At 32.8% G+C, this 25225-nt stretch overlaps 1 protein-coding gene and 1 long non-coding RNA gene across 2 annotated transcripts; both read right to left on the minus strand.

The window, feature by feature from the left end:
* Positions 1 to 12036: 12036 nt before the first annotated feature.
* On the minus strand, positions 12037 to 19651 carry LOC136066701 (uncharacterized). The gene is made up of 2 exons (XR_010628195.1): positions 19135 to 19651; positions 12037 to 12375 (listed from the first exon to the last, which is right to left on the minus strand). It is a non-coding gene; the product is annotated as an uncharacterized LOC136066701 (long non-coding RNA).
* Positions 19652 to 20541: 890 nt separating this feature from the next.
* Positions 20542 to 22080, minus strand: LOC112036505 (bZIP transcription factor 27). Its single transcript, XM_065771364.1, has 3 exons — positions 21288 to 22080; positions 21011 to 21087; positions 20542 to 20890 (listed from the first exon to the last, which is right to left on the minus strand). The coding sequence occupies exons 1-3, from the start codon at positions 21982 to 21984 to the stop codon at positions 20819 to 20821; spliced, it is 846 nt and encodes a 281-aa protein (XP_065627436.1). The 5' UTR covers positions 21985 to 22080; the 3' UTR covers positions 20542 to 20818.
* Between the last annotated feature and the right edge of the window lie 3145 nt (positions 22081 to 25225).

Genomic DNA, 25225 nt, shown 5'->3' on the forward strand with positions numbered 1-25225 from the left:
TCCTGCATTAATTGATGGAGGTATAAACTGGTTTTAGATGAAGTGTATCTTTAACTGAACATTATAAAAACTCGTACGAATTCCTTAAGAATCCAATATGCATGATTTAGGGGGCTAGTATGATTGATTTTGTATGCACGTCAATATTTAACTATTAATATGTATTCGGGCACATTAAGGCACAAACAATGTTTTTGTTTTTTTAGAAAGAGTTTCATTTATGGTATTCGTTCTTGATGTTTTTATCATCAGACTAAGAAACCAATCAGTTTTTTATGTAAGCAAGAATTGAAGCTCAAATCTTTTATACAACTATCAGAAAGACTTTACCAATTGAACTAACTAGAACCCACAGGCACAAACAATATGATTATGAGTGATTAATTTTGATTGGTCCATAATTAGATTAATTAGTTAGAATCAATTTCATGTAAAAATTCTATTGGTTTATTTTTTAAGACAATAATGTAATCAAGAATAATAGAAATAATCGTAAGATAAAAACTAAATTTTGATCTTTGATCTTTTCTCTTCGAAAGAAGAGGAAAAGTTAGAGATCAATAGATAGGATCATTATAATTGTCATGAATATTGGTGGCTTTAAAATACTTTTAAAATTTGTGATTATCCTCAAGCAAGTCAGAAAGCTGAGCAAAACCCGCCAATAAACGAGCATAAAGCCAAAATATAATCCCATAACACAAGTGTCAATCGACACCTCATCACAAAGACATGGGTGCCAATTTGCGCTCATGTCCTAATTCCACCAAATTTGCACTCAGTTCAAAACCAAATTTGAACACGGATAAATAATCAAAACTTCTGGAAGAAAATAGTGGAGTAAAAATTAAGCTTTTTAATACATTTTCCTTTATAGAATAACAGCTCCACCCCCCCCCCCCCCCCACCACAAAAAAAAAAAAAAAAAATCAAATTGAAGGATTCTAATTCTATAGTTACAATGTCTGTAACCGTAGAGTTATTAAAATTAAAAATTGAGAGTCATAAGGTGCTAAAGAAACTTGTAGAGAGAAAGGCTTAGAAGAGACATTAGGTTGCTCTCACAACATGACTCATCTCAAGTCTATAAATACAGATTCACATACACATATTCTCACATAAAAATTTCTCCCTCAAGACAGTATAAAGAAAGCTACAAACACAAAATATGACGTTTCATAAGCACCCCTATGGCCATACGCATAACTGTTAGAATAATGTGGCCAACATGATATTTTATGAGTCTCTATTATCAATAAATAAATACTCAAAATTTCTTGTGAAATTATGCAATATTTTTATGATGTAAAATATTGGTATATCTACTTGATTTAGTAGACTAAGATTATGGATGATTTCATTATAGTTCTTGACTTGACCATATCCATCATGATGTAGCCAATTCTTGTAAGTACATTATTGGACTATGATGGAAAGAAGGTGCAAGTTAAAATTGCTTAGATTATGAAAGGTACATTATTGGACCATGATGTTAATGCATGATGTACCCCTTATAGGTACATTATAGTCCTTGACTTGAACATGTCCATCATGATGTAGCCCTTATAAGTACATTGTTGGACAATGATGGTTAGTGCATAATAATCTCGGCAATCCTTCCATAATAAGATTCATCCAAATTGAGTATTAGCCTTAATAAATCTATTGGGTCATTGCCAGGAACTTGGCCTCCTATAAGAGGTGTTGTCATTATAGTGATTCTGGATATAAACGATAAATGAATCCATGCGTTAGTATGGAGTTACAAAAATAATGACATGTTAATGAACTTCTTCATTAATGAATCTATTTACTAAAGTTGGTTATTAATGAATGTAATTACATATCTGTTACATGAATTCTTATTACAAAAAAAAAAAAAAAAGATTTTATAGTTGGTTATATGTCCTTTTTGAATATTATAAATACTACCATGTAACTCATGCAAACACATGGATGTATTTAGAATTAAACACAATTTTAAAAAATATATATATAAATAATTAGTCGAATTTTAATAATAAAAAATAGCATGTAACACATACGTATGGATACATGTAAAATTAAACACAATTTTTATCATAAAAATATAAATAATTAGTCAAATTTTTTTTAAGTAAACATAATTAGTCACATTAAAATTCTTATCCAAATTTAACACTATGTGAGAGTGCTTTTTTTTCTTAGCACAAGGGCCTAAGTAGAGATAAGGATCTCGGGCCCAAATACTTGTTATTTTGGTGGACTGGGCTTGGTTCACCGCAGCTAAATGGGGCTGATTACGAACCAAGTTGTGCGCGAGTCATATAAAGCTCCTCAAGATGAAAAATGCAATTCCTCTTAGTACCCTGGGGCGTACTGTCGTGGGATCCTGGATCTACTGTCGTGGGATCCCGGATCTCGAGCATACTGTCGTGGGATCCCGGACATACTGTCGTGGGATCCCGAGGCGTATTAGGCCTGTAAGAACCCAGAATCTCTGGTTCTCTGAGCTATATGATCTTTTCCATGTTTATTATGTAATAGAGCTTTGTCCTTTCCCTTTTTCTTTATGGGTGCTACATAAAAAAAACAAAACACACTACACATATCTTCAAATAATTGTTAGTTTCTTAGATTAGGACATACATTTTAATACATATACATATATGTAAATGAGTTTCATGAGGATGATTCTGCCACGAGGATCCTAGCCCCAATTCTCACAGACTTGGTGCTTTTGCACAAGACTTGTGGGATTTGGAACTCAAGTCCGAGTGGTTTTGCTTGAGCTTTGCCTTCCAAGATAGTTAGATGAGGAGGATTTTAGCAAGAAACAGTAAAGGAAGACAATGCAATAAAGAAATGCACGAAATAATTGTTAGAGATCCTCAAATCAATAATGAGGTATTTCATTATTTTCTTGATTGTGGATATGCTCACTAAGACCTCGATTTGCGTTTGACCCTGAGTGCAAATGGGTTTTCAGCCCAATCAAGCCCAAACAATAAATTTATAGAGAGTGGGTTAAAGGTTTAGGCGCTGGCCGTCGTTCATCAAGCATGAACTCTCCTTAATATAAAGAAAAAACACTTAGAGTTTCTTTACAACTGGGGGATGCTCCTCGGCCATGGGCCGAGGAGACCTTTTTCTTCTCTTTCTTCCCCCCCCCCTTTTTTTTACTTTACTTGCTTTTCTTATATAGTCTTCATCTTCCTATCTCCTTATTCCATCTGTTGATCACCATTTGCCTCTCTTCTGGCCGTCCGTCCCATCAGAGGCCTTATCAGTACTCAAGTGGTTCACTCTGATCAACGTTGCCCTGTTAAGGGGTTATCTCCCCATTAATGCGACCAGGGGGGTTAGGTGAATGCATTAAATGCGAGGGTGACAGTTTACTTTGGGGTTGGTCTTTCCCAAAATCATCATTGTCAGGCCGAGGATGAGGAGGTCCTCGGCGTGGATTGGGAAAAGAGGCTTTCCCCAATTTAGCCTTGAATAGTCAGTATTCCTCGGCATGGGCCTTGGGCCTGCTACACGATGGGCCGAGGCTATCAGGCCCACGGGCCCCACTATATATATATATATATATATTGTCAAGGCACACTTGCAAGGGTGTAAGAAGAGAAAAGAAAGCTCTTGTTAATCCTTACCAAGTGGAAAAGCATCCTAATTGCTTGTGTGATTCTTGAATAGTATAATTTAGTAAGAAATTTCTCACATCCTATTGTTGATTTTTATTACTTATGCGCATAATATAATTGTTAATTCATAAATGTATTATATTTGTTTCTCTTAAATTAATTTTTAAGTAAAATTCCAACCTTGACTCCATTTTGAAGTAGATGGAAGATTCGTGATTTGTGAATACGAAGACTAAGCATTATAAGGAGTCAATTCAACCTTCAAATCCACTGTTAAGTCGTTTTATGGAAGTTGTGCATGCAAGTATAACGTATCAACGACTATAATATATAAAAGAACAACATATGATCAAAACATGTTGATTGACAATATGGAATGATTACTTATTATCCATGCATTATGTGTGTGTGAGAGAGATCATGATAATGCATGAGATTAGTGAATTATCATCTTCTTCTTTTCTTTTCTTTTGGCAAATTTATAATTATGTTTATGCATTATAACATGTTGAGTGGATCAGGAGCATAACAAGTTCACTGTCATCAATTTCTTGAAGATCGATCTACAGTTCACACGGCGGCACCCCGCAGGGGGGGGGGGGGGGAGGGGAGGGAATAGGTGATAGGTGCCTCCATCTCTGAAACCTAGGCNGGATATGCTCACTAAGACGTGATACAAGGTTCAACTAAGTTCAAAAATTACAGACTTTGATAGCTATTCAAGCTTCCAAGACTTGCAAAGTTTGAATTTGTTGAATCCGAGTATGTGCTATAGTGGCAGTCTCTGGGATACCGGGAGCGGTTCCTCTGTTTTCTTTTGTTTTTACAGAGCTTTTCCTATAGTTCTATATTCACATGATACAAGGTTCAACTAAGTTCAAAAGTTACAGACTTGATAGCTATTCAAGCTTCCAAGACTTGCAAAGTTTGAATTTGTTGAATCCAAGCATATGCTATAGTGGCTGTCTCTGGGATACCGGGAGCGGTTCCTCTGTTTTTCTTTAGTTTTACAGAGTAATCTTAACAATTCCCTCCCCTTTCTATTCTGCATCATGCCTTCTTTTATAGCACAGATCGAGCTTAAGGTACTGGTGATTTCTCCCTTTTGCACCTTAGAGTTTGTCCGTGCCTGGTTGCTTCAGGATTATGTCTTTTCCTTTTCTTCATAGTTTCTTTCTTTTTGTTGCGATGAGATGAAAGTCTCCCAGCTAGCTTCCTATTTCCAGATTTTCCGTTGGCTGACCTGAGGCTTTTTGGCTTTTGCTCCAGCTTTTCCAGTCGTACTTTTCCTTGTCTCTTTCTTCAAATGGTTGGAACCAAAGCCCTGCGTTTTGCTTTGTACTTCCACTGCATGTCTGGGTTATAAGGTCCACGTGCCTTTTGTCTCTTTTCTCTCTTCAAATCTGCTTTAATTCACTTTAGCTGTGCTGCACGTCCTGAGGATCCCGAGCCTCTGGCAGCCTCTGGGGATCCCGTCCCAGCTCTTTCACTGGAATTTGCTGGACTTTTTAATGGCCTTTTTTGCTGGAAATCTGAACATATATAAGGCCTTGATGTTGATTCTTCTTGCTGCACGAATTGGGCCTTCTTTATTTTTTTATGGAGTGGGCTTATTGTGAAATTTTGGACCTCAACACACTATTATGAACATTTTTTTCCTAATTTTTAATAAAATAGAATTTAATGATATTTGTTGTGTGGATTTTTATTGAGTATATGAGATTATTATTATTATTTTTTAAAAATTTTATAGTGTTGTAATATTAAATTCTTAGTATTTTGCACTCATTAACTCACTTGACACAAAGATTAAAAAACTTAAGTAGACACATAACACAAATTTAATGGATAATTATGGTGTGATCCCCACATAAATTTATACACATAGCGCAAAATTGGATCATAATTTCAAATTTAGTTTTGCCTCTATATATATATATATATATATAGACAAAATTTAGGTACAGTACTTTATGTGCTGTTCCTTAGATTCCTCTCTTGAGATTCAGCCATATGACTACTTAACTAAAAAAATATACTTCCATCTTATAAGAAAAATCCACATGATAAAATCTTAAAGGGGAATCTAAGAAAAAACATCTAAATCTTGTCAGATTATCATAAGTTTTGCCCTATATAATTAATATATTATATAGTAGGACTCGATTTGCGTTAACCTAGGCTATGGATTCAAATTTCTAGTTTTGAAACTAATTCCTTATCATTTTTGCTTTATTTTCTAGATTGTTATTAGAAAACAAAACAGTGTAATTTTATGTTTTTTAGAATGTACCTAAGAGCAAAAGTCTCGTGACTCCATCGCTGTAACCTAGGCTATGGATTCAAATTTCTAGTTTTGAAACCAATTCCTTATCATTTTTGCTTTATTTTCTAGATTGTTATTAGAAAACAAAACAGTGTAATTTTATGTTTTTTAGAATGTACCTAAGATCAAAAGTCTTGTGATCTTCTACTTTCTTAGAATGTTTCTAAGACCAAAGATTTTTTTTTTTTTCCCTTTTGATCCAATGATATACTTCAATTCAATATCAATAAATATGTATATTCAGTAATGGCGTTCTTATTTTTCCATTAATAAAATAAGTCACATCTCCATCTTTTTTTTTTTTTTTTTTGAATGTCACATCTCCATCTACACAAACACACAACACACTCATACGGATTTCCAAGACCATTTGGTTTAGCTTAAATTTAGTCAAACAATAGGATCCTTATGGTGATCCATAGGTTAACCCGACCCAACCGTTGTTACAGTGTGATGGGTTAAGAGCATTCTCATTAAGGGTGTCAAATGCCAAATATTTGGCATTTGACACCCCAAACTCTAAAAAGTCCCTTCCATCAAGCATTGTATATGCCATAATTTTTGGCATTGGTGAACAGTGCGGTCTCAAACTTGAGACCGCACTGTTCACCGATTGTATAAGTTAAATTATTTTTTTATTCCATGGGGCCCACTTTATTTTCTACTTATTATTTCTTTCTCATTTCCGTTTCATTTTTGTTGCTCTGAGCCAACATTTCTCTGCTCTCTGTCTCCCTCTGCTCGATGTCTCCGCCTCCCTCTGCTCGATGTCTCCGCCTCCCTCTCCGACGAAACTCAGATCGGAGCATCAAGCCAAGCCAAGCCGATCAAAGTAGTCGTGGGTCGGAGTGTGGGTTTTTGGTTTGGAGCGTGGATCGAACTGACTGTTCATGGGTCGGAGCGTGGTTTGGTCGTGGATCGAACTAATTGTTCGTGGGTCGGAGTGTGGTTTGGTCGTGGATCGAACTGATTGGTTGGAATTGATTTGGCCGTGATTTGTGGGTTTTTTTTCTTTTTTTTCTTGCTGTGGTTGGTGGTGATGGGTGGGTGGATGTGGTGGCCGGCGGTTCGATTTGGCCATGCTTTGGTCCGACGGTGGATGTGGATGTGGACCCCACCCACTGCGATCTGAACCCACGCGGATCTGAAGCCTACAAGCCGATCTTGAGAGAGAGGAGAAGCTTTTTGCTGTGATTTTTTTTTTTTTTCTTTTTTTGTTAGTGGTGGTTGTGGTATGGGTTGGGGGTTTTTGGTGGGTGGTGGGTAGTGTGGTGCCGGCGGTGCTGTGAGAAAGAGAGAGATAGAGGAGAGAGAGAGAGAGGAAAAATAAAAAATTATTGAAAAATAATAAAGATACATTATTTAAATGAAATAGTAAAAAAATTAAAAGTTTTGATGGAGGTTGTATTAAAAAGTGAGGTGTTATATGTTATAAAATTAAGATTTGTAAGGGTATATGCTAAATTTTTTACAAACCTTGATAAGAATGCTCTAAAATTGGCATTTTCTTTTTTCATGCCTCTAAAAACAGTAAAAACCCTACCTGTACTCCTTTTTCTTTTTCTTTTTCATTTAATTATGACGTGTTAAAGGTCAATTATGGATCACTTGTCTTGTCATTTGTCAATACTAGAGGACTCTAACTTCAGTGCCGAAATTCAATCAAGACCATGTAGGTAGAGGTAGTCTCACAATTATAGGTACACGTAGTCTCATAATTATTAGGTTAAATTTCCACTTTCCAGGATAGTCTTACCATACGTTCTCAAAATAAAAAGGATAGTCTTACCATACTTCCATAAATAATATTATATAGTGTTTGTAATTGTATTCTCCAAGTTAAGATGTTTTGATCGGAGAAATACAACTTAGATGAAAAATGCAATAATCGGATCAGTTCCTAAAGTTGATTACATAGTAGGTTGTTCTTTAGGTGTCATAATTTTTTTTTTTTTTTTTTCTTTTTTTGTTAGTGGTGGTTGTGGTATGGGTTGGGGGTTTTTGGTGGGTGGTGGGTAGTGTGGTGCCGGCGGTGCTGTGAGAAAGAGAGAGATAGAGGAGAGAGAGAGAGAGGAAAAATAAAAAATTATTGAAAAATAATAAAGATACATTATTTAAATGAAATAGTAAAAAAATTAAAAGTTTTGATGGAGGTTGTATTAAAAAGTGAGGTGTTATATGTTATAAAATTAAGATTTGTAAGGGTATATGCTAAATTTTTTACAAACCTTGATAAGAATGCTCTAAAATTGGCATTTTCTTTTTTCATGCCTCTAAAAACAGTAAAAACCCTACCTGTACTCCTTTTTCTTTTTCTTTTTCATTTAATTATGACGTGTTAAAGGTCAATTATGGATCACTTGTCTTGTCATTTGTCAATACTAGAGGACTCTAACTTCAGTGCAGAAATTCAATCAAGACCATGTAGGTAGAGGTAGTCTCACAATTATAGGTACACGTAGTCTCATAATTATTAGGTTAAATTTCCACTTTCCAGGATAGTCTTACCATACGTTCTCAAAATAAAAAGGATAGTCTTACCATACTTCCATAAATAATATTATATAGTGTTTGTAATTGTATTCTCCAAGTTAAGATGTTTTGATCGGAGAAATACAACTTAGATGAAAAATGCAATAATCGGATCAGTTCCTAAAGTTGATTACATAGTAGGTTGTTCTTTAGGTGTCATAATTTTAAAATTTTGGTGAGGTTATTGGATATAAGTAACTCGATCTCTCCGTACTTAGTGATATTTTTGCTTGAAACATATTTTTTTGATAATTATTTATTTAGTTGTTTATGTCTAATTGTGAAATTTCAAGTTTTTTAGAGAAAAAAAAAATCAAAATTTAGAATTATATAAGAGATTGTTTTCTTTATTGAACAGTCATATAATTTTAGACATTAATATAATAAAAGTGATTATATTTTGAGAATTGAATTGTTCTATTTTTTTTATACAAGATAGAAATTCTACTTTAGTCTAATCTAAATGTATATGTGTATAAAACTCCCTTTTGGAAACTTGAATCTCAGCTCTTACTTCCCACATCCAAAAAACATTTATATTTTTAGAGTGACCGCCATAACAAGAGTGTGCGATAGTATATTGTTCTAATTTAACTTTGCTTAGGTTGCTGCAATGCCAAAAGGTATACATTCACATATAAACTAGTTTTCTTATAATAAAATAAATAAATAAATAAATTTACCACTACCCTATGAATGGTTTTAGACTTAGGGTCCGTTTGGTTAGGAGGATGAAAATGTGAGAAGATAAAAAGATTGTGGGAGAATAGAAAAGATTTAGTTTTCTCTCATTTGTGTTTGGTTAGAGGGGTGGAAAAATGAAGGAATGAAAAACTTTTTTATTTGGTTGAGATAAAAAATAAGAGGATGAAAAATAAAGTTGATATAAATTTACTATTATGTCCTTACTAAATATATAAACAAAAAGTAACACATTTATTATTTTAAAAAAAATTGTATTGACACTTTAATTTTTTTTATATAAAATAAGCAAATGCTAAAAGGATTAAAAGAACAAAAAGAACCAATGTGTACTATGCAAAAATTTTATCCAAAAAAAAAAAAACGAAAAGACAAAAAGTAGAAAAAAAAAAACAAAAGGTTGGCTATTGGATGGAGAAGAACAATTTTGTCCAACACACATCTTTCTCTTTTTTTTTTTTTCTTCTTTTTTTTTTCTTTCATTTTGGAGGGATTGAATTTTGGTGGGTTCAAAGAGAAAATAACTGGGCTCTACCACTTTTCTCTCTCACTCCCCTTTTCAACTAAACACCCTTCCCACTCATTTTCTCTCTTATTTTTCACTATTTTTTTTTTCTATCCTCCCTAAGATCCGCCCAACTATACCCTTAGGTTGGCCTTTCACTAGGAAACTTAGGTTGGCCTTTCACTAGGAAACTTAGGTCATAACCTCAAGTCCTCAAGTGGAAGTAGCCCCCAAAAATTAGTTAATAAAATCTTTTTAAAAAACTTCAAAGTTCAAATAGTAGCTAATAAAATCTTTAAAAAAATGCAATAGAAGATTAATTTGGGCTGTTAATTACTAAGTCTATAATATTTTCACAACAAATCCTAGACGACAAATTGTTACGGTATTTAATCTGAATCCAAAACTAAAATTATTTTCTTACCCACTAGTAATAATTAGTAACAATCTGCTACTTAGGATTTATTATGAAAATAGTGAAAATGTTGTAAACATAACATTTCTTATTAATTATCTTGTAGGAGTATTATTGTTAACTACATTCCAAAATTTAGCCAACCGATGAAATTCTCTATCTCACTAAGTTGTGCCTCCATTTGAATCTCTTTCAAAATATTTGAATTCTTTTGTATGCGAGTGAATTTAAAAGCTTAATCTTTGAGTCTACATACTAAAAATAAATAAAAATAGAACATATTCTCTCTTTCTCTCTCCAAAAATCCAAATTTTAAATTAATTATCTAAATATTCTATCTCTCTCTCCAAAATCCAAATTTTATATTGATTACCTAAATATTCTCTCCTTACAACTCTCATAGTCCCTTGTTTTTACTTCTACAAATTTTCTCTATTTGTTTGTAGATGGCATTGTGGTGTGGAGGTCCCTCTTTTTTTTCTTTTTTTTTTTGTTGTCTTTTAACTTCAATTCCTACCTATAGAGTGGTTAGTGTTTACATTTTGATATCAGAAAAGTTAAAACTTGGAATTTACATTAACAAAGTAACGAAAGGACTCATTCTATTTGGTTTTATTAAACAAATATTATTTATTTTAAAAAATTAGAGACAAAATAAGAATGTCATAATAGGTTAATGGAATTTTACGAACAATACATGTTATAGTTGCTTTTGCGAGAGGAAAAAAAAAGAGAGAAGAAGTTGAACTTGCACCTTTCAACAATGCAATCAATCTTTTTTTTATGATAGGAAAATCTCGAATTGTCGAGTTTCACTTTGACCGAGATCGACTTGTTGGAGCTAATTGTGGCATGCAATGATTTTTATTGTCTTTTGTGAGATGTTTAGACAGAGGATTAGTTGATTTTTAGGTTGAGTTTAAGACCATGTTTGGTTTGGCGAAAGAAAAGGCAAGGAAAGGGAAGCGAAGAGTAGAAAAGAGAAGAGAAATGTATAAGGGAATGGAAAAGAAAAATAAAATATGTGTTTGGATATAAGAGAGAAGAAAAGAGGAAAGAAAAAAAATGAAATATCTTTTACACTTTTACCCTTTTAAATTATAAGGTAATTCCACAAAAAGTGTCAAGACTTTCCCGTGATATAACAATAATTTTTTGGATTTGGAAGGAAAGTAAAAAATAATATCCCTTTTTCCTTTCTCTTCTCTATTTCGAGTCTTTTCTCTTCTATTTTCTCTCATTCCATAGCGCAAGAGGAAGGAAGAGTAGAATTTTTTTCCCCCTTTTCAAAAAAAATTGACTTCTATAAGATAAGTTTCTCTATTCTTCTAGGAGTAGTTCTAGCATCATAAATTTTTTTAACGGCAACTCTAATGTGACAAGTTATGATAGGTTGTATATTACTTTACCTACCATTTTTTCTTCATTACTCACCATCTTTCATATCATAGTCATGAAAAAAAAGTGGCAAAAAAATGGTGGTCCTAGATTTTCTATTTCTCTAAAGGCATTCCACATTCACTAATCATGTTTTACCAGACTAATTCTAATATTACATGAAAAATCACAATTTTTTTTACAACTATAAACTATCTTACATGACAGATTATAACTGATTACTTGTCACTTTCGTATAAACCTATTATTTTTCTTCACTAGTCTGCCACGTGAACTCAACATCGCTTAAAACACGAAAAAAAAAAAAAAAAAAAAAATAATTTTTAATGTGGCCCTGAGTTTTCCCTAACGAAGCTTTATATCGACCTACCACTGAAGTTTAGATAATTATGTAAAACGTTGTGATTTTTTATTTGATTTTATAGAATTTTTTGCCTCCTATTATTTTAATACCGACTCATTATATATTTGTAATAAAGATATAATTAAGCTGAGACAAAAGTAAAGATTGTTGTTATGTCTGGTTCAGCTAAAAAACAAAGTAATGTCTCTGTTTTTCTTTTTAATAATTAATTTAACTTTGACGTTGTTTTACAAAAGCCTTTTAAGAAAAAGAAAAAAATTAAAAAAAAATTAACACGTCTACCGTGAGACATAGGATTATTTGGGGGGGGGCCTGGGGAAATCGCTTCAGATTAGACATTGATTAGATTTGTAGAGATATCCGAGCTGCTAATTCACGTGGGTGGGCCCCATCCATTTCCTCGTACATGACCCTTTTGACTTAGAGGGCCCACAGATCAGTAGTGGCCCACGCGTACAGCAAGCACGCACAGGCACCCACGTTGGGCCCACCTAAGTTGAACTCAACAATCTGAACCCAAAAGATTGAAAGATTAGTTCGAAACTTTGAATACGACAAACAATCTTTCTTTTTTTTTTTTTTTCTATTTTTAAAATAATAATAATTTCGGATAAATTCTTTTTACTTAATTTGACTTCGTTTTATTTAGGTTTAAATTTCATTTATGTGTCCTAATTAGCTTAATTTATATTTTTATTTTGTACAAAAGAAGATTGTGCTTAAGGCACTTGTTAATGAACTAATTTTAAAAAAATTTGATACAACTCTTATAGAAAATATAAAAAAATTGTAAAAAAAAAAGTTAATTGTTTTTTTTTTCCTTTAAAAAATTTTTATAAATATTTTTTAAGCTAATGTCTTTAGGACATCTATTAACATTTTTCAAAAAGAGTAAGTGGGTTTCAATTAGTAAAATCTTTTGTAAATTCAAAATTTTCTTGCCTTTACTAAAAATCAATTGGTGTCTTAGACTAATAATTAATAACAATCATATGTTGAACTTCAAATCATACCTCCCTCCCTCTCCAACCAAAAAAAATCTTCAAATAAAAAACATTTACTTCATCTATGGCTTTATTTAAACTATTGCATATAATTTTTATAGAATTATTTTTGCACATGTGAAGAATATTCCAACTTTTTTTTAAAAAAAAATGGGTAACACTTTATCTAAAATTTTTCCTTAACGTAAACGTAGTCACGAAAATGATCAATAAGTAAATTTAGGCTTGTTTAACGAGTTTATTTGAAGCTTATTTAATTTATTTAACTAATATAATTTTTTTTTTAAATTCACTTTGTCCAGGTTCAATTATATTTTTGTCAAACTTATTTTTTAAGCTCCATAAGCAATGAAATAAACTCTCCCAAAAGAGAAAAAATCAACTAGTATTATTATTATTAAATATGTTTGGATGAACTTATAATTCTTATTAGATGATATTTAGGATTTTTTTTTAAATCCTTTTTTTCCCTCTTGCTTACAATAATTGGGGTTAGTGGGATTCAAGTCTAAATTCTTCCTATGACTAGAATTGGACAATGCCATCAAAGCGAAATATTTTTAACAAATTTTTTAATTGAACACTTGCATATTATATACCAAATATATTAAGGAAAATACAAATGTTACTACAAATTTTACTATAAAAGATTTACAAATTTACACAACAAAAAATTTGATTTTTGCTACATCAAAATTCAATAATAGCTTTTTTATGTTACTTTTATTTGTTTATTTGTGTTTAAACTTGACATGTCAGTTTGTCTTATGTAATAAAATTTGTAAGATCTCCAGCATTATTTATATACAATTATGGAACCATGATTTGACTCCATGAACAATATATATATTCACACACATACAAGTGCACTCAAACACGTATTACTTGAGGCCAATATGAAGCATACAAATCCATTCACCAATAAATTTATGACATTTTAATATAAAAATTTTACAAAATGATGGTATATCAATTATATTTTGTTTCTCTATTAAGAATTTTTTGCATGAATTAGTTGTTTTCTAGATTATTTTTTAAAATCAAAATTTTAATTATTAGTGAAAAGATTTTTTACATGAGATTAAATTCTATAAAGATGCAGTGTAAAACTCAAGTTTTACACCCACTAATTTAAATATGTCACATCATTATATCACATATTAAAAAATAGGCACAACTATACACAATTGATTCTAATACCCATTTGAAATCTAACCTAACTGAGAGTTTATTAAGATATTATTAAGTGTGATAAAATGTATTGAATTTTAAGTAAAAAAACTTATGTGACAATTTTTATTAGATGATGTAAAATATAGGTTTACAGTTACACTCCATACTTACCGAATTTGAACTCTTTTTATACTTAGATAAACAATAAGTATAAACTTGCGTAAATTTATATTGTTACGTATTTATCCCAAAATTATCTTATTTATTATAGATATTTTTATGAAAGAGAATAAATTATGAGTAATGCTACAAACACAAATTATTTACAACATTTTTACAAACTGCTGACGTGGCTTTAGCATTTTTGAAATAATTATTGGTAAATAAAAATTTGATATTAGTGAGGGTTCGGATTAGAACTAATAAGAATTTGTCACATCAATAGTTTGTAAAAATATTGTAAAATAATTTGTGACTGTAGTATTACTCATAAATTATTATATTAAAATATGAGATCTTATTAACATATTTTATTATATCACTTTATAACATTGATATTTTGAATACATCTAACTTTATTATATTATATTTATTTTATTTCCATAGTTTTCTTTTTATAGGTTTTTAACCTTAAAAAGTTAAAGAGACATTGCTAAAAAAGCAAATATTTCATTTTTATATTTTGAATAAATTTTAACATATAAAAGAGATAATACTCAAAATAGTGTGTAGTATGATAAAAAATTACTCACTCCGTCTCAATTTGTTTGCCTTTTTTCTCTATTCCATTTTAAGATGTCCCAAAATGTAGTTCTCTTTGGAAGCATTAATAAATTAATTTTTTATTTAACGGGTGCCTTAAAAAAATTGTTAATAAACCATTTTAAGAAGATTTTGAGACAAATCTTATGAAAAATATAAAAATATATCAAAAAATTAATTATTTTTTTTATTTTTTTATAAAAAGTTTCTAAAAATATATCATAAATCAATGCACTTAAAGCATTAATCAAAATTTTCCCTCATTTATTTACTTTTATTACTTCTCAATGTAGTAGAATTGTCCTATTAAATTAGACTTTCAATAGTGTGTTAAGTGCTATCCCTAATTCCCCCTATTTCATATACAGTAGGACAAAAAGCGGCTTTCACTACCAAATAGAGGTGCCAATTCATATTTGTGTGTCGAGTTCGTGTCGTGTCAACTTACGAGTATCTGACTATATGAGTCAACACTAACCCGACATGTTTATTAAACAGGTCAAGATTCTTCAACCCTAACATGATTCATATTTATTAAACAAGTTAGTTGTGTCGATCTGTTTATCAGATTTTATCAAAATGAAAAAAAAAAATATAATGAAAAAACAAACAAATATATATTTTTAATATAAAATTTAGAACTAAGTAGTAATTGCAACACAAATAATCATTCAAAATTATAACTGTAGGGTCAGGATTTGTGGCCCAAGCCCAAAAACAATGAATTTGTAGAGCGTGGGTGATAGAGTTAGATTAACTATGGAGCTAACAACGATTGATTATAGCATGCAAGTATAAATCAGAATAAAAGTACACGTAAAGACCAAGTAGGCTCAAATCCGAAGAGACTTATAATAGATTGAATATTGGTTACACTCCTTTCTTTCCTCCTCCCTCTCCCTTTTTTCATTAGGAACCCTTCTTTATATATCCTTCTCCACTACCATCCCTATCATCCACTTGTTCTCCATCCAGCTCTTTACTTGAGTCCCTATCATGTCATGTATTTCTCTTAGCTTTTGTGAATGACGGTAGTTGAAGTTGTACTGTTTAGAGGTCTTCTCCACATAAATGCGGCCAAGAAAGTTGCTGCAGTGCATTTAATACGATGGTGGCAGCTTTTCCTTCTAGATATTTCTCCGTTCCTCTTATCTCCAGGCGTATCTAAAACTTATCCAAATTGCTGAAGTCACTAGTAAATTCATTTGAACCCCCCAGATATTTATATGACCCCAAAATCCTTTCATCCAAGGATGGTCATCTCTTCGGAACACTGATGCTCTCTTCGGACAGAGTTTCTTCATCCCTATGTATCCTTCTTTCATGCGAAATACCCCTCGACAATTTTAGCCTCCTCAGACATAGACTAGTCCTCAGCTTGGGCTTTAGGCCCACTACGTATGGCTGGGCTTTACCCACCCACAATAGCCCCTCAAAATTTTAATTTTTCCTTCACCTCCGAAGAGGAAAAAAAGAGATTTTGATTTGCTACAAAATAAAAATCAGAAATGTACAAATATCTTAATTCGCATGTGTAGTGGCGTGGATTTACGCGCTTCATAATTGCTGCTGCCGTTTCAAGGTTCCCAAAGCGTCATTAATTACTCCAGGCGGCGTTTTGTCTTTGACATCCGACGGTGGACTATTGATCCAACGGACGCGATCCTTCCTTGGAATTTGGGCGGGATAACTCTTTCTCTCTCGTTTGTCTCCATATAAAGCCCTAGAGGAGGTTCTTCTTCCCTTACTTGACACATTTTCAGATTTTCCATCGAACAGAGACACTCAAATCGACCAGACTCCACTATCATCAAATTCAAAATTTTCAAGCATCTCCACCAGCCCAGATATCATTTTCCGATCCGGTTCATGTAAGTTTTCATATATTCGTCTTTATTCCTCTCTTCGGACGCTCTTTTTGTCCTTCGAATAGTCGCCCCCTAGTCACCACGTTTAGAGTTCCTCCTATTACGTTTGCTTAGGATGGGTAAATATCAGCATCTGGTAGACAGTCTTGCTCAGATGGAGAAGTTTAGAGCCACCTACCGCATTCCTGAAGATGTGGGCTTGAGATATAGCCCCCCAGAAAAAATTCTAACAGACCGGAAAGAGGGTGAAGTGATAATCCCCCTCATCGCCTTCCTGGAAGGAGGAATGACGATTCCTATGGGCCCTATCACCACTAACTACCTTCGAAATTGTACGCTTAGCCCTGAGTAGTGTGTGCCCAACGTTTTTAGGATATTAGGTGCTGTTGATGATCTAAACCACCATCTAGGCTTGGGACTCACCTGGCTAGACGTGGTGCATATGTACAAGTGCCACAGTAAAAAAAAGAGCGGGATATTATTTAAAATCCCGATCTGATGCTGTTAGCCTCGTCTCCTGCCTTCCCAAGTCTAACAAGGGAATGAAAGACGATTATCTGATCGTCTCGGGTGCGTGTCACGACGGTTTTCACTGCCTAACCACGCCAGGAGAACCAGGTGGAGGCACCTTAGATTTAGGCTTGCTAACATTAGATGTAGGATTGACTTTCAGTGCAATTTAGTCTTCTCGATTTTATTGTTGCCAACTTTTTGATCAAGTTTTCCTATGGTATTGACAGATAAAAGAAACGTTACTCCTCGGTTGAGCCTTACCAACGTTGCCGCGCTCAACTTTTTGTTGCGATCGGAGATTTTCGTAAGTGAAGACGGGCAACTCCGATCGGTCCCTCTTATTCTCGGTTAGGGTTCCTAATGAAAAAAGGGAGAGGGAGGAGGAAAGAAAGGAGTGTAACCGATATTCAATCTATTATAAGTCTCTTCGGATTTGAGCCTACTTGGTCTTTACGTGTACTTTTATGCTGGTTTATACTTGCATGCTATAATCAATCGTTGTTAGCTCCATAGTTAATCTAGCTTTATCACCCACGCTTTACAAATTCATTGTTTTTGGGCTTGGGCCACAAATCCTGACCCTACAATAACACATATCAATATCACAAATAATCAATCACAGTATATCAAAGAAAATAACCACAACAACTAATAAGTTTAAATACTTAGAGTTTGAAGGGTATATGTCAAACGGATTTCATGGGTTGAACACTAACCCAACCTATTTATTAAACGGGTCAATTGTGTCAACCAAAATATGACACGAATCCATTAAACCTTAACTCATAACCTGCTAATTTCGTATCGTGTTGTGTTGGGTTCGCAGATTATGTCCAATTTTGCCAACCCTACTACCAAAGTAACCAGCCTAGCAATAATATTACCAACATGCAAAAATGTTTAAAATATTATAAAATTTTACTATAAACACTTAACATTAAAATTAGTTGGTGCTACTTCAACATCACAATAAAACATAAGTTCTAATTTCAAGTTTGAATCTCATCTGCACAAAAATCTTTTCATTTTAGACTTGATAATAAAGAACAATCATTATAAAATAAATGTCATAAACTAAAAGTTTGTCTTATATATATATATATATATATAGGCTATATAAAATTAAATTTATAATATGATTAGCATTATCAACCGACCAATATTGGCTCAATTTATTATGGAATTGTAAAATTCGTAACCATTCACAATTATTGGTTTGCTTCAAGTTTTGTCATCTAAAGGAAATTAATTTTAAACAAATACTAAGAGTATTTTCATCAAGAATGCTATAAAATATAGCATTCAACATCTCAAAAAGTTACTTTATTTGTTTGAATATCTTACTTTACAACACATCCAACATCAAACGTTCTATTATTTTACCACTTCATTTCAATATTCTTTTTTTATTCTTTCTTTATGTTTTTATTATTATTTATTTATGTTTTCAATTAACTACCATTAACTACCATGTTAGTTGTGGGGTGGACTTGTCCCCAACTAAAAATCTACATGCCCTGTTGTTCACATGCACCAAGTTGTACCCAGCAATAAATTGAACATTTTCAAACTCACACACTCCGACAATAAATCAAACTTCAAAATAATAATAAAAAAATAAAAAAAAGACATCAATTTCAAAGTTTTGAACTCTTTTCCAGACTTTCTTAGCAACCAAACAAGGCATGGCCATAGAAAAACCAATAAAAGAACAAATCTTTAATCCATCCAAATCAGTCCCAAAGCACCACAAACCAATCAAATTCGCCTAAACCCCAATACAAACACACTCATTGTACTTCCAATATCACAACAAATACATACACAACTAAAAATTAAAAATTTCCCAGAAAACAAAAAACAAAATTGATCATAAAAGCATATATATATTTATATAAATAAGCAAAAATCGAATAACAATTTGAATTTGGTGAAGGAAAAACACTGACCACTTCCAATGCTCTCCTTCTCTTCAACTTCATCTTTGAATCAAAAGCATTTCACAGCTCCAAATCCTTTGTAGAAACCGATCAATTCCCCTAATAACTTGAGAATCGATCGCATAAACAGGAAAAGATGATGAAAAGGGTAGGGTTTTGAGTTAAAGTATTCACAATGATTAGATTGTACAAATAGAAATCCGACAGAATTCAAAGAAAGAGAGCGAGAATTTTCTTGAAATTTCAAGATTGGGAATTTTAGGGTTTTTGATTAGGATCAAAGAGAGAGAGAGAGAGAGAGAGAGAGAGAGAGAGAGATTTTTGGAGAAGAAACTTAGAGGAATGCTTGGGTTTGTTGTGAGTTCACTCAAAGGAAGAAGAGAAGAGGCTATGTTTATGATGGTGGGTTTGGTCAGAGGGAGTAGTGAAGCGGAGATGGGTTTGGCGGTGTGGGTTGAGGAAAGGGAAGTACACCTTGGGTTGAGAGAGAACAAAGAAAATAAAAAAAGGAAAGGAGGCAAAGGCGTGGGAGAAATTAAGAACTAAAAAAAAAAAAGGTGGCGATACCGCACTTTTCCATTTCGCACACTCTCCTTTTCACTTTTTTTAAAAACAAATGTGTTTTATTAAACAAAGATTTTTTTTTTTAAACATCTTGCTACTACTGTAGCTATATGTCAATATTAATAACATTTAACATTTTTTATGAAGTGTGCCTTTTACAAATTTGATGTTAAAATTTAGCATTTATTACATTTGGCTTTCTTAATGAGAATGCTCTAACACTATTATTGGCATTCACTAAAAATAAGATGATGTGACAAAATCTGATCCACTAATATTTAGAATTTTATCGTCCACTTATTTTACATCTTTAGTTTTACCGAATATCCACAATTGATACCCACAAACCACAATTGATTAATTGTTTTCTTAAAATTCACATTTTAAAAAGCAAAAAGAATCTACCCAAAAAACCAAAATAAAAAAAAGGCAAAATGAAAATACCTATATTCAAAACATGGATGTGAGAGAATCATTATGCTTTCAATAAACAGTCATATATAGAATTAGCCTTAAAGACCATTGGAGGATCTATTCTACATTTACATAAGAACCTAAAAGAAAACAAGTCCATAAAAGACCCACAAAACTCATTAAAACAGAGGATAGACCAAAGATAAATTGCGTAATAAGAGAAAGAAAGCTTTGGCCTTTAGACTGTAGATGTGTTATCTTGTTGGCCAAACATGTCCCATCCTGTTCTTCTGCAGATCTTTTTATGGGCATGCAAATAAAATAGCTAATTAGGTTTTTCCTCCAGCGTTATCTCATACCCACCCGGCTTTTGTCCTCATTGGGCTAGAAAAAGTTACACGGACAAAATAGAAAGATACATACATGGAACGAGATATCAAAAGTAAAAGAATATCTATAATTGGTCCTGTAGCCGAGGATCCAAAGTTCCCAACACCTTTTATTTTTCCCTTCTTTTCCCTCTTCTTTTTACACTTGATGGAGTCTTAGAGATGAATTTAACAAAAAACAATGAAACCCCATTTGACGCCTATTTTCAACCAATTCTCACTTCTCTCTCCATTTTCAAACAGAAATGTGGTAAAGCTTTGGTTATGGAAGAAAAGAGGGCATGAAAGATAACACTAGAATATTTCGCGCTTTTACATCATCATTCTCAAAAAGGTGCAGTTAAGGTTCTATAGATACCACGCTTTTTCGGGAGCTGAGCAGAGGCTGCCAAGCACAGCTGCAATCACAAATTACACCAAACATATATACATTATTGAATCCCCTTGATTTGGTATGCAACAAAAACCAGTTCTACTAACCCAAATTAGCAGAACAAAAACATAACTTCAATTTTCACCTTCTCTTGCTGCCTTCTTAGCTTAGCGTTCTCTTCCTGTAAATGTGCAACTTCAAGTTCCAACTCATTCGTGTAAGCCTGCATAAGATTCAAAATAGGATGAGAATGAAGATCACATAAGATTCAAAATAAGTTCACATATTGACTAAAAACGAAAATAGAAAAGTCAACAACACCACTTCATTCAGAAAATAAACCATATATGATATATATATGACTGTTTTAACTGTACCAAACACAGTGAGAGACAGAAAAAAGGTAAAAAGAGAGAGAGGTTCCTGTTTCCTTGCTCTAGAACGAGCGGCTGATTCTCTGTTTTTGATCAAACGCTTATGTCTTCGATCGCCGGGACTATCATCATCCACTTGAGCCCTTTTGTTGCAATAAGAAGGGAATACTGAAGAAGAAGCCAAAACATCGAAGGGAGAGCTCATGAGTGAAGAAACAAACGAAGGTGTAGTAGCAGTGACAGTAGTACTGGCATGACTTTGAAATTGTGGGTTTGGCCTGATAGGAACAGTACAGGTTTCAAGGGATGAAAAATCAGACCCTGAATTCAAGCTCAGTATAGTCGCTGGATGTGGAGCTAGAGAAGCCAAAAAAATGGTCTTTTGGGCTGATGAAGAGTCATTGGGTACTGATGAGGGAGCTCTTGTTGGTGGGTCTTTGTTCAAAGGTTGAGCCAAGAAGTCTTGGAGGATCACACCACGATAAGAAGTGGTGGTGGTGGTAGAATAGGAGAGGCTTTTGTTGTTGTTGTTGTTGTTGTTGTTGTTGGGATGGTTATGAAGAGAGGATAGGCCTATGTCTTTCCAAACCTCTTCCATGCATTTTCTGGGTTGTGGGGTTGAGATATTGATGGGTGAGGAAGGTGAAAAAGGTGAGGGAGAAGAGCATGTGGAGGATTTGGAGGGTGAGCTTGTGACTCTGTTGTTGTTGTTATTATGGTTTTTTCCCCCTGATGATGTCCACATGGCTCAGAGAGTGAGAGAGAGACACAGTGATGCGAGACTGAGATGATAAAGACCATAGAGAGAGAGGTCTGTGTTTGTTTTGACTCTAAGAGGTTTGGTCTCTATGCAATGCTTAAGTCCCATGTGATTGTGTTTAGTTAATTATAAAATATTGACATTTTTGTGAGCTGCAACGTGTATGAACCGCCGTAGTACTTTTACTCCCTAACACTCGTATGAAGAAGAAAAATATTTTTATTCTCTTTTGTTAAATATTACGTATATTTTACTGCAAAATAACTATAAATTGATGTAACTACTAACTACTAAAATAAAAATGTTAAGTTACAAGTACAACTAACACAAGTTAGGAAAAAAAATGTCAAAAGGGCGCTCCTCCTCCTCGTAACCAGTTGATACCAAGTGGAGGTTCTCCTAAAGGTCCACCCGTTTCTCTCAAGTGGAGGTGATTTATTGTGTTGGAGCACTTACATAAAATGCTAATTGATGTTAAAATTTTCTCGTATCACTACTATGTATTTTTGGCCCAATAGTCATTCTATAAGTACAAGTACTTATGAGGTGTGAGAGGATAAAAAATGTGAGAAAGTCTCCGAGAGAGAATTTCACACATATATACACTTAGATTAAGTTAGAGTAGAATTTTTATTTGTATATGAAATAAAAAATAAAAATTCACTTGTATCCAATGGCAGTTCTAGGAATATTTTTTAGGGGGGTCATTCAAATTTGTGTTGAAGAGGTTGACAAAAACCTCTTTGTAAATAATTTTTTTTCATCTTGATCATTATGATAATATTGATGAGATCTTTCGTAACCTATGATTTAAAAGAAGATTTTTTTTTTTTTTAAGTCAACACAAGTTCTTTAAGATAATAAATCTTAGGTAGGAGATAAATCTTGCGATATATGTGACTTCCTTATCAAAAATTTATTCATAGTCTTAGTAAGAGAATTAAAGATAAATTATAAGTTCATTGAGTATATGTTTTCTTAGTATAATGAAGATATTAATTATTATTGCTAAGATTAAATCTTGTAAATTATCTATTCTCTATTACTATAATAAAGTTATTAATTATTATTGTTAAGTGAATTTTANTCTTATATATCTTCCTCCACTACCATCCCATCGTTCACTTGTTCTTCATTCAGCTCCCTACTTGAGTGCATGTCATGTCATGTATCTCCCTTAGCTTTTGTGAATGACGGTAGTTCAAGTTGTACTGTTCAGAGGTCTTCTCCACATAAATGCAACTAGAAAAGTTGATGCAGTGCATTTAATACGGTGGTGGCAGCTTTTCCTTTTAGATATTTCTTCCGTTCCTCTTATCTCTAGGCGTGTCTAAAGTTTATCCAAATTGCTGAAGTCACTAGTAACTCATTTGAACCCCCCAGATATTTACATGACCCCAAAATTCTTTCATTTGAGGATAGTCATCTCTTCGGAACACTGATACTCTCTTTGGACGGAGTTTCTTCGTCCCCATGTATCCTTCTTTCACGCGAAATAAACCTCGACAACTTTATCCTCCTCGGACATACACTAATCTTCACCTTGGGCTTTAGGCCCACTACGTATGGCTGGGCTTTACCCCCCCCCCCCCCAACAATTATTACTTAGATTAATCTAATTCATTATTTATTAGTTTTTGTTTTTAATCTTTTCAATTCTTTTATTTAACAATTCAACTCAATTGTGACAACTTACAGGTCTTTGTAATTCACTAAGAAGAATTTTGTTGTGTTTTTTACATTACTCTATTAAGAATTCAACGCAATAATACAATCATTAAAAAAAAATGTCTTCATCCTCCAGTGTCTTACACCCCACTTCCACTGCCTCACACTTAATTTTCTTTTAGTGTTTACACTTTGCAGCTCATCTAATTGTCTTTTTCGGAGATTTAAGATCAACCAATTACTCATTTTTCTTGTTGGACTTACTATATTTTTTTTCCCCTCAAATTGGTTTGATGTTGGGTTTTTTTTTTTTTTTTTGGTTTAAGAAGGCCAAGATAAATTTTAGTATTGAATTCATTTGTTCTTAGGACTTATTTTAGGGGGTTCAAAATTTTATTTTAAGGTATTCAAAACAAAAATATTTTAAAATTTTATATGTAAAAAAAATAAAAATCACAAGTCAGGGAGTTCATTTGAACCCCCTGAACACCATGTGGCGCCGCCACTACTCGTATCAATCATGCAAAGTTGTGTAAAAATATATAGTTACAACAACAATTTTGTAAATTTATATTAACGCTATTTATTTTGCATTTCGTTTTTTATTCTTTTTTTACATGTTCTGAGAATTTAAAAAAAAAAAAAGAAAAGAAAAAAAAGAGAGAGAGTGAATGATAGTTATTGTTTGTAAAGAAAAAGAAACAATTAAAAAAAATTGATAATTTAGTGAAATGCAGTGTAAAATAGATAATTTGATATGAATTGTTTTGAAAGGTGAGTATAACCAAAAAAAATTTCTTATGTTAAAATGGATAGGAATTTTTGCACAAATTACTGCAAAAACTCTTAAACTCTTAGAGACTTACAATTACATATTGCTTCTCTTACTTTGAAACGGGTTTTGTGCTTGTGAGGTCTACACCCATTGACAGTACCATTGGCATTATCTGAACCTGGTACACAAGATAATAAATCGAAAAATGGTGTGCACGCTTTTGAGCCTAGCTATACGTGGTAAGAATTGTAAACTGTTAAGTTGTGGCCTTCTTTATATAGATAAATAGTATGATATGCATTAGAGACTCTTGGTGTTTGCATGAGAGTCCATTTTGCAATTGAAATTGTATTTTATTTTTAATCTAACAGAATATGGTGTTTAAGACATGATATTACATATTCTTTTAGATTTATAATATTTAATTTGAATCATGAAATAAATTCATTTTCAACAGAGAATATCATTTTTTTTTCATTGGTGACTAAGGGACATTGCAACAACATATTGCTTAACCCAAGAGGTCATGAACAGGCTCCATTAGCACTGTCAAGAGCATTTCCCCAATAGTCTTTGGTTGTTTGTTAGGAAAATATGGCCCAATTTTTTGTGTCGAATCAAATGTAACATTAAACTCCTTACGAAAGAACACCTAGGTGGTGGGTTTAATGTACTTGAAGTACATGTTGTAAATCCAAAGTTCATAAATTTCATTTAGCACATTATTGGTCTATTGGGTTTTTTCAAGATCTCTCATGGTTAGGAGGTGGAATAATCTAACAA

This window comes from Quercus suber, unplaced genomic scaffold, assembly GCF_002906115.3.
Source record: "Quercus suber isolate HL8 unplaced genomic scaffold, Cork oak 2.0 scaffold_43, whole genome shotgun sequence".
Taxonomy (NCBI): Eukaryota; Viridiplantae; Streptophyta; class Magnoliopsida; order Fagales; family Fagaceae; genus Quercus; species Quercus suber.

Excerpts from the sequence above, each read along its gene's own strand:
- LOC112036505 (XM_065771364.1), bottom strand. The coding sequence starts at position 21,984 with ATGTGGACATCATCAGGGGGAAAAAACCATAATAACAACAACAACAGA. Across the intron at positions 21,088-21,287 it reads TTCTAGAGCAAGGAAACAGG|CTTACACGAATGAGTTGGAA; the intron begins AACCTCTCTCTC and ends ATCTTATGCAGG. Across the intron at positions 20,891-21,010 it reads TAAGAAGGCAGCAAGAGAAG|CTGTGCTTGGCAGCCTCTGC; the intron begins GTGAAAATTGAA and ends TTGTGATTGCAG.